The 10008-nt window shown below is 40.7% G+C and overlaps 1 protein-coding gene across 1 annotated transcript in view; it reads right to left on the bottom strand.

Annotated features, from left to right (window-relative positions):
- Window positions 1-796: 796 nt before the first annotated feature.
- Window positions 797-10008, bottom strand: part of RHOBTB3 (Rho related BTB domain containing 3) — a 32644-nt gene continuing 23432 nt past the window's right edge. The window contains exons 6-7 of the mRNA XM_065874783.1: window positions 8971-9336; window positions 797-1035 (exon numbers count right to left, since the gene is read on the bottom strand). Coding sequence (XP_065730855.1) covers window positions 914-1035; window positions 8971-9336 — 488 coding nt within the window. The 3' untranslated portion in view covers window positions 797-913. The remainder of the gene's footprint in view (window positions 1036-8970; window positions 9337-10008) is intronic.

Raw genomic sequence — 10008 nt, 5'->3', positions numbered from 1 at the left:
TGTTTAAAAAAAAAAGAGAGAGAGAGAGAGAGATCATTTTCTCAATTAAAGAATAGTTGGGAGTCTTTATAAAAGTTGATGCAGTTTTAAAATATTAACTTAAATTGTTAATAAACTTAGGTGGTAGAATTGACAGTCATCTGTATAAAAATTAAAGAAATAATCTTTTTTTTACAGTTAATATAAACCTATATTCTGCTAAGCATTGCACACAACTTACCTTTTTTATCTACTGTAGCCAATTTGTTTATCACAGAATCTGAAATAAGAATACGCTGGCTAAACTGTATAATGCAGTCATCTTAAAATTTAACAAACCTACTTTTAAGGCCATTATAGACTCTGCACAATCTCAGTTACTAGAGCTTTCATGTGTACAAGTTTATGACCATATACAAAGTCTACATTTTTATAATCTTTGAACCTAATGTATAATTTTAAATCTATACTAGGTGAGAAACAAATCCTTAACTGTCTACCTAGTCAAACAGATTTCTCAGAACTCTTGAAAAAGACACACAAAGAAACTGCCTTGCCCCTGAAAGCTGTTTGGAGTGAAATCATGAGCAGTGAGAAGGCATCCCCCCACAGCAAGCTTAACTGTAACTGGACAAATTCAACAGCCCTTCATTCTTGACATAGACTGCATATTCCCAGAGCCCCAGGGGAATGTCGCAGAGAATGGAAATCACAAACCAACATTTTAAAGACATGACTCACACATATTTGAATTCTTACATGAATTAAAATCACAGATAGCAAGAAATCATGTTTATATTTAAAATATTTAAATGGAAAAAAATATACTTAAGGAAAACTATATATTATTGACACTCCTCACAACTCAGTATATTCATCCATAGTATATCAGTTATACTTCAGAGAAAGTCAAAGTAATCTAACTTACAATAAACTAATTTACCTTTCCTGGTGTTTTTAAAATACATTTAACTTTCTCAATTACATTTGAAACATCCCCAGAATCTTTCAACTTCTTCCTGATATCTTCTTCCAATTCTTCCCACTGGAAGGCGCCTGTAAACAGATTAATATACATTGGATTTTCTGTTACAGCAGGAATAAAAATAAATCTTTTATTAGGTATCAATGTTCCTTTTTCTTTAGTATTTTCTTTTAATTTTTATTTATCAAATATATATCCATGTAATTACACTAAAACATTTAAACAGCTCTCACATTAAAAAAAAAAAGTTTGGGGCTTCCCTGGTGGTGCAGTGGTTGAGAGTCCGCCTGCCAATGCAGGGGACACGGGTTCGTGCCCCCGTCCGGGAAGATCCCACATGCCGCGGAGCGGCTAGGCCCGTGAGCCATGGCCACTGAGCCTGCGCATCCGGAGCCTGTGCTCCGCAATGGGAGAGGCCACAACAGTGAGAGGCCCGCGTACCGCAAAAAAAAAAAAAAAAAGTTTGCCTTCACCTAAATTATTTCTCAAAACCTGGAGTCCTTCTTCCTGAACAGCTACTATCTCTTTATAGTAGGTGATCAGCTAGTGATAACAGCAGTGGCTAGTATATGAGTTCGCGTCACAAGTGGTCCAAACCCAAATTATTTACTTGCCCTGAGTAAGAAGTAGTTGTGGTCCTTTCTAAGGTTGGATTAGATCATACTCATCATGGAGAGTAGTGACTGCCATCAGGCAAAGGAGCAGAATGTATTCAGAAGGTCTCATGCATTGTCAGGGCCAGAGTAGGATGTTCCGTAGCCAAGTCTACAGAACCAACCTGAAGAAGGGAGCTCAATAATTTTCTGATGAGCTACACAACCATGACATTAGAAAAAAATCACCCCACCTGGTCCCGTCCTCCTTTGTTTTCACCCCAACCCACTTTCAAGCCATCTCTTTCTAGGCTCACTTCACTTCTGTCAGCCCCTTTTCCTCCGTGTCTTACAAAACACAGGGTCAGCAAAAGCTCCCCTTTTCCCCAAACACTCCTCTCACTTGGCCTACAGCAGCCTCCTACCCAGCCTCCCTGCTCCCGGGTGGCCTTTTCCCCATCAAATGTATCTTGTTATCAATGCTGATATATTTCCAAAAGTGTATTTTGAGATTACCCCTTATAGAAAGTCCTAACTCCTAAAAATATAACTCAAAAAGGTGTAGACACAACTGGGAGACCCAGTTTCTAGTTTTATCTCTGCCAGTAATGACTGGTGTTAATTTAGGCAAGTCGCTTCACCTCTCTGGGTAACTCGAGATCCTTTTCCATCTACTCTCAATCTAGTTCTTCTGATGTTTCCCTTCATGTACCCAGAACTTTGCCAGATGCCTTCATGAATACTGGGGAGTGGAGAGGACACAGAATAAACATTTATTGAACCAATGAGATCAGGCAATTGCAGCTAGGCTGTACCAAGGAGATCCAAAGCTCATCGGAAGAGTCAAATTGACAGTCCAGTTGCTCTCAGGCCTCATTACAGCTGAGCCCTGCAGTACTTAGCGTGTTTGCCTAACTTCTCCCTACCTGCCCTTGACAAGAACGCTGACAGAAGCGAAGTGTAGTAGTTTTCCTCTTCCTCCACTAATACTTTTCAACTTAAAGTCACGTACTCTTTTCACAATCTGATAAATTTTTGGCTCACCACTCCCGAAAATTTCCAATGCACATACAGACATTGCAGTCTGTATAAAAATGTTAGGAGTATAGCTGATTCACTTTGTTACAAAGCAGAAACTAACACACCATTGTAAAGCAATTATACTCCAAAAAAGATGTTAAAAAAATAATAAAATAGGTAATTAAAAATATTTTTTTAAATGTTAGGAGTAGAAGAACCCCTTAGAAGCCAAGGGACCCCAAATCAAGACAATTCACTCTATGCCAGTGATTCTCACCTCTAGTTGTGCATTACATTTACCTGGAGATCTTTTATAAAATACCATTGGAGGAGGTTTTATCCCCAGACCAGTTAGATTAGAATTTCTCGGGGTGAGGCCCGGACATCAATTTTAAAAGCCTCCTAGGGGATTCTAATGTGTATTGAGAGCTGACAACTATTGCTCTTCCTTTAGACATTTCATCCACTATCAAAACCCAGGGTCAGGGCTTCCCTGGTGGCGCAGTGGTTGACAGTCCGCCTGCCAATGCAGGGGATGCGGGTTCGTGCCCCGGTCCGGGAAAATCCCACATGCCACGGAGCGGCTGGGCCCGTGAGCCATGGCCGCTGAGCCTGCGCGTCCGGAGCCTGTGCTCTGCAATGGGAGAGGCCACAACAGTGAGAGGCCCACGTACCGCAAAAAAAAAAAAAACAGGGTCAGTGGCATGCAACAGTGTATGTATGTAGTTTTGACTGTCTACACTCATGTATGTTAAAGGACAGCACAGATATTGTTTCTTAAAAGTAAAATTATATTAACTAAAGAACTTCTATACAATATATCTCCATTCAGAAGAGTATCTGAAAGAAAGTAAGCATCAAATCTAAATATATGAGATTAGTAGCAGGTAAATCTCTACAGTCCACCAATCTGTTTGAGAACAGACACAGAAAGATCCAATAACTGAAAAGGAAAGTAAGACTAGTTCATAAGGGCACTCTAATAATTGGGCTGTTTTCATAATTAGAAATACGAATCAAACCATCTTTGACACTTAGGTCCTAATAAAGCAATAGTCAGACTAAGATTTTCTTTTCTTTTTTTGTGTGTGTGTGGTAATAACATTTAACATGCGATCTATCCTCCTAACATCATTTTAAGTACACAGTACATTATGTTAACAATAGGCATAATGTTGTATGTACAGCAGAGCTCTAGAACTTGTCGTGCATAACTGACTGTGATTTTCTTTAGTTGACTTCTCAGAGCACCTATTTACTTAGACCCTTAGAGAGCATGGTCCACCCGTGTGCATTCAGCTGTGTTTTCATGCAGTGCAGAAAAACTTCAGGAGCTGGAGAATACTCTGCTCATTTCCACAGATTCATTTACTCTGGCAGCATTTCATTAAGTGATGTGAAATTCTAAGGGCCATCTGTGGCAGGAAGAGCTCAAAGCTAAATTCTTGAGGCTCTTACAAAGACTTCAATTCCTCACCATCTGAGATCGCGTGACTCAGGAATTTGCCAGCATAAAGACTGTGTAGTGTATTATAAGAATGTTACAATTGTACACCATTTAAGGATTACTCCTCAAAACCAGGAAACCACTGGCCTCACTTTTCAGATTATTCTTCCCTCAGTGTTAGTCATTAAGTACTCAGACATTACGCAGTGTTAGCAGTTTCCAAGAGGAAATTAACATATGCAAAACATACACACTTTCACTGTATCTGTTTGCTCAGAAATTTGAATAGGAAAATAAAACAGCAGCCTTTATTATATGGGTAAAGTGTTAACCAGAGGATTAAACAGGCCCTTCCTAAATACAGGACCCAAACGTCCATGGTGACACAGTACCTACAAAATTTCAAATTCCTAAAGGTTAAAAAAAAAAAGAAACATGTTATTTAAAAAGAATTAAGACAGTCTTTGTAATTTGGTTCATTTTTTTAAATATAAAGCAGGAGATAGGTTTAATAGGGTTTTCCAGCCCATGTTTTTGCTCAGGGCAAATATTCCCAAGCACGCCCTGTCATGGAGTTCTGCCTGTGTATCCCAGCCGAACTGACGTGAGTACAACTGGCTCCTGTCCTCTGCGGTTCCCTACATAACCCGCGGGCAGGCCTGGGCTGCTGTGAGGAAACCAGTGTGTAATTGGGTCTTAAGACTTGTGCTCTGTTCAAAAGTTTTTAAATGTTCAACAACAATAAGACAAACAAACAAACAAAACACACAAGCCTGGCCTCTTTATTGAAGTCTCTAAGAAAAAAAAAATTAGGTTTAATATTTTAGTTTGCTTTGATTAAAAAAAAAATTTTTTTTTTTTTTTAAAGTAACCTATTCAGGGCTTCCCTGGTGGCGCAGTGGTTGAGAGTCCGCCTGCCGATGCAGGGGACACGGGTTCGTGCCCCGGTCCGGGAGGATCCCACATGCCGCGGAGCGACTGCGCCCGTGAGCCATGGCCGCTGAGCCTGCGCGTCCGGAGTCTGTGCTCCGCAACGGGAGAGGCCACAACAGTGAGAGGCCCGCGTACCGCAAAAAAAAAAAATAAATAAATAAATAAAGTAACCTATTCAGAAAGACTAAAAGGGTAAAACAAAACATCAATAAACGCTTAGACATTTGAGAATGGGAATCTGGTTGATTTTTCTTCTCTTAACAAATTTTCTGCATTTTTCAAAATTGTCTTTACTGTGCAAATATAGCTTTAATGTCTTTTAAACACAGCAAACAATATCATTTTTCCTTGAGTCTAAGGTTATACTTTGTAAATAATTAAAGAATAATTAACAGGTACCTGCTGAAGCACTTATTTTCCCGTTTCCTCAACCCACATCCAGGTCTCCCTGTAGCCCCAGGTCAATGGCCTGTGGCCCTGGTCATACCTGACACCACCTCTTGACTGGGTCACGTACAAGCAGAGTTCAAAGCAGAAACGTTAATAGCTCAGTATCAGACTACAAAGCCTGAGCTCTGAACTGGTCAAGGGCTTGTAGCTCAGCAACTCCTCCCTGCCATCATGCCCCTCTGCCCTCTAATCACTATTCCCAGGCTCACTTAGTTTCCACCCAACTGCTAAGCATTCACTTTCCCCAACTTCAGGCAGGGGCTACAAGAAGGCACAGACAGCCCCAGTTCCAGAGAGCTCCGCATCAGTCAGCCTTGCAAGCTGACTCCATTCTGACCCTGTGCCCTGAGACTAATAACTGGGTTCCTCTCCTGGGCCTCTGGGCCGAATTCCAGGCCCTTATCCGCTGTGGCTGGTCCCAGTTCTTCCAAGAGCAGGTGTTGCAGCTACTTGTGATCCATGGCATCAGCACTGCCTGGAGACTGTTGGAAATGCAGAACTTCATGCCCCACCCCAGTCCCACTGAATCAGAATCTGTACATTAACAAGATCGCCAGGTGACTTGTATGCACTTTAAGGTTTGAAAAGCACCGGTCCAGATGATGGACAAGCCGCAAGACCAACCAACTACCTATTGTCAGAATGTTGGCCTTCCTAAGGCTGAGCTCCAGACTGGACCTTCTGACTGGACTCCGCTCCAGAATAACAGGACCTTCTGACTGGACTCCTGTCTTGCCTGCTCTATTCCATCTTCCCACCATCACCAGAGATGATCTTTCTAAAGCCCAGTCTGATCATGCATAAAATTCTAGATCAGCTTCTAAGGACAGCAGGAAGAGCTCCCACTGGCCTTGCCAGCCTCAGCTCCTTCCAGCCATCACCTCCCACTCTGTGCTCCAGTCATGGAAACTATCTGTGGTTCCCAGAAAACAGCACTCACCAAAAATTACATTTTCATTAATGCAAGTTTCTTAATATATTAATTTCTTTCAAAATGCATTAGAGTGAACACATGAAAAAGTTATAATGGACTCTGGGGAAGGGGACTGGGGGATGAGGATAACTTTTTCTTTTCTTTCCCCCTTTTTTCCATCTGCAAGTATTAATTTTACAATTAAAAAAAAATTACTCCCTAGGAGAAAGACAAGCAGGTTCTGTCACTGGAGAGACATCTAGCTATTTTATTGCTACCATATTAAAGAGGATAAAACTGACCTCAAAGTGTTTGTGTGCCTTTGAAAGTATTTAATGGATACTGTGGTAAACTTGCTAAATAATTTATGATTTCAACAGCAAACTCATTGAAAAGAAAAGCCAAACACTTCCTTCATGGTTCTCTGACATATCATTAAAGACTTTTTTTTCTTTAACATGTAAACATTTTGGTTTTTCAAAATTAGTCTTAAATTCTGAACTGTGAGATTCTAAGTTTAAACATAAAAATCCGTAGTACTAAATGAAGTCTCTAACTTATCTGGTTTATTCGTATGATTCACAGCTACTAGAGTCTACTCACTAGTTCAACCAGCACTTACAGAGAAGCCTCCATGCTGAAGGCACTGTGCTGGTATGCTCTCTAGGAGTGGTTATTTATGCCTTTTCCAAGCCAATATTCACTGAACAATGGATTTAATATCTACCATCACATTCTACTCCAATATGTATATTTTTAATCCACTTAAATCTGCATGCTGCAACTGTATTTTTCACAACCATTAATTTTTATTTTAACTTTTAAAACTAAAAACAACCCAAATGAAAAAAAGGGAAATCTTAACTTCAATCATTTCAACTGAAGGCTACCCAAATCTTTGATGCTAAATAATACTTTTTTCTTTATTTGCAAACTTTTATAAACTTGTCATCAATCTCCAATTCTGAAGTCTAAAAACAGATCATAAATGTTTCGCACGACACATTGCAGAGAAGGATCTACTTCAACCTAATAATTCATCAGCACATGATTCCAAGTAGAAAAAGAAAATTAAAGAAGAGAGAAATCTGGGACTTCCCTGCTGGCGCCATGGTTAAGAATCCACCTGCCAATGCAGGGAACACAGGTTCAAGCCCTGATCCGGGAAGATCCCACATGCCGCAGAGCAACTAAGCCCGTGCACCACAACTACTGAGCCTGCGCTCTGGAGCCCGCGAGCCACAACAACTGAGCCCACGTGCCACAACTACTGAAGCCCGCGTGCCTAGAGCCCGTGCTCCGCGACAAGTGAAGCCCACGCACCGCAACGAAGAGTAGACCCCGCTCACCGCAACTAGTGAAAGCCCGCGCGCAGCAACGAAGACCCAACGCAGCCATAAATAAATAAATAATATTTTTTTAAAAAGAGAGGGATCGGGCTTCCCTGGTGGCGCAGTGGTTGAGAGTCCGCCTGCCGATGCAGGGGACACGGGTTCGTTCCCCGATCTGGGAAGATCCCACATGCCGCGGAGCGGCTGGGCCCGTGAGCCATGGCCGCTGAGCCTGCGCGTCCGGAGCCTGTCCTCCGCAGCGGGAGAGGCCACAACAGTGAGAGGCCCGCGTAACGCATAAAAAAAAAAAAAAAAAAAAAAGAGAGGGATTCCCTGGTGGCGCAGTGGTTGAGAGTCCGCCTGCCGATGCAGGGGACGCGGGTTCGTGCCCCGGTCCGGGAGGATCCCACATGCCGCAGAGCGGCTGGGCCTGTGAGCCATGGCCGCTGAGCCTGCGCGTCTGGAGCCTGTGCTCCGCAGCGGGAGAGGCCATAGCAGTGAGAGGCCCACATACCGCAAAAAAAAAAAAAAAAGAAAGAAAAAAAAAAAGAGAGCGAAATCTTCAGAAAATGTACATTTAGATGCTTACTTTAAAAATCACTTTATATCCATGCTTTTCCATTCTTATATAGGACACTTAGATGTGAGACCTTTAGTTCTTCTGCTAAAATAACTCATAAAGAGTCTAATTTTTAGAATATACATGCTACTCAGTTTTTTAAAGGACAAGAAGAAAAACAATTGATAAGCTGAATATTACAAAGAGCACAGTAAATAAAAGAAGTAAAGTCTAAAATAATCATAGTCAAGGTTGATCAGATCTCAGCTTGAACTAACTTTAGACTAACTTTAGCAACTGTTTCTAGTTGCTAAACTGAATGCAATGACCATGCTAACTTCTCTCCTCAATTCCCTCCAAAATCTGGGTCAAACAAACAAAACAAATGAATAAGTAGCTAAAGACACTTATTTTCATATATACTTGAAGTATTTTATTTCTTTAAAGTTAAACTGGACAATAAATTCTTTTATTTTCACATTTTGGAGTTTTTTAAAAATAAAGTACTAACATAGCTGTTCAATAGGAAAAGGGATTATTGTTTTTACAAGTAGATTTAAAACCAAGGCAAGGAAATTTGTAAAGAGACAGAAAGCTTGGACCAATTCCTATCGATAAAGCAAATACTACTTCATGTATAATCGTCACCTCAGATGGTAGGAAGAAAAGAAACGTGAAACCAACCAGTATACCTGAGACCACAGGCCATACTTCATTTCAAAAGCTTATGAGAATGTGCCAGAACCATTTGACAAGATACCTGAATAAATGAAGCGCAGAATGTCCGATAAACAAGAACAGAAGAGGCCATCTTTAACAATGACTCGTAAGGGTGGGTTGCCTGGAGACTCCTGGCTAGCACCTGGAAACGCAGGATCTCTGTTGATAGCAAAGAGATCCTGGGTAGTTCGGATGATACTGGAATCCTGAATGTCAGCAGGACTCTTCACATTGAAAAGCAGCATGAAAACATGGCTGACAGCACAGAGAACGATCTTGTGGGCCTCAGCCACTTCCTTTAAATCTGGGTTGTAAAATACCACGTCCACGCACTGGCAGCAGAACAGCAAGTTATTTAGGTCAGCATTATAATGTGATGCTTCAGCCTTCAAGACAGGCATTTTTTCTGTTTCAAAGAAGAAAAAAAATAATAAATTATTCTTTAGGTCTATGGGCCCCCATCATTTCCGGTTTATTTTAAACACAACAAAACAATATTTTTTAATATTATTAGGTTGAACTATATGAAGTTGCCAATATTTGGCCATTTTTGACCTATAAAACAGCACTTTCTGTATAGCTTAATCTAATTATGAACACATATAAACTAACTATCCAGGGATTAAAACAGACACACAGAAATACTGTATTTACTTTGTGTAGTGCAAATGAGAAATGTACTAATGCCATAAAGAGCATTTCTCACTATGTGTGTCCCAAAATAAAATTTTTCTCCAAATACTGTATTTTAGTATGTTGGTTGCCATCATCCTTTACTTTCACCTGATAAAAAAACTCAAAGAAATTACTGAATAAATTCTGAAGAACCCAACCTCACATCTGAAGTTGTTTTCTTTCTGGGACTAGAAATGGAGGTGGAGGGATAAATTGCTAAAACTGCAGCCGTTCAAAGCTAGGGCTCAAGAGTCTTAGACTCTACTGTTTGAAACCATCGTGAACATTTTATTCTGATGCTAAAATATTTTTTTCCTCCTAGTAAAACACTATACTTCCCAAGAACCAGCTCCTTCCCCTCAGCACACCTCAGGGAGATTGCCATTAGGCTCCCTGAGTTCCA

Source organism: Phocoena phocoena, chromosome 3, assembly GCF_963924675.1.
Source record: "Phocoena phocoena chromosome 3, mPhoPho1.1, whole genome shotgun sequence".
Classification (NCBI taxonomy): Eukaryota; Metazoa; Chordata; class Mammalia; order Artiodactyla; family Phocoenidae; genus Phocoena; species Phocoena phocoena.
This window is presented reverse-complemented; position numbering and strand designations above follow the sequence as displayed.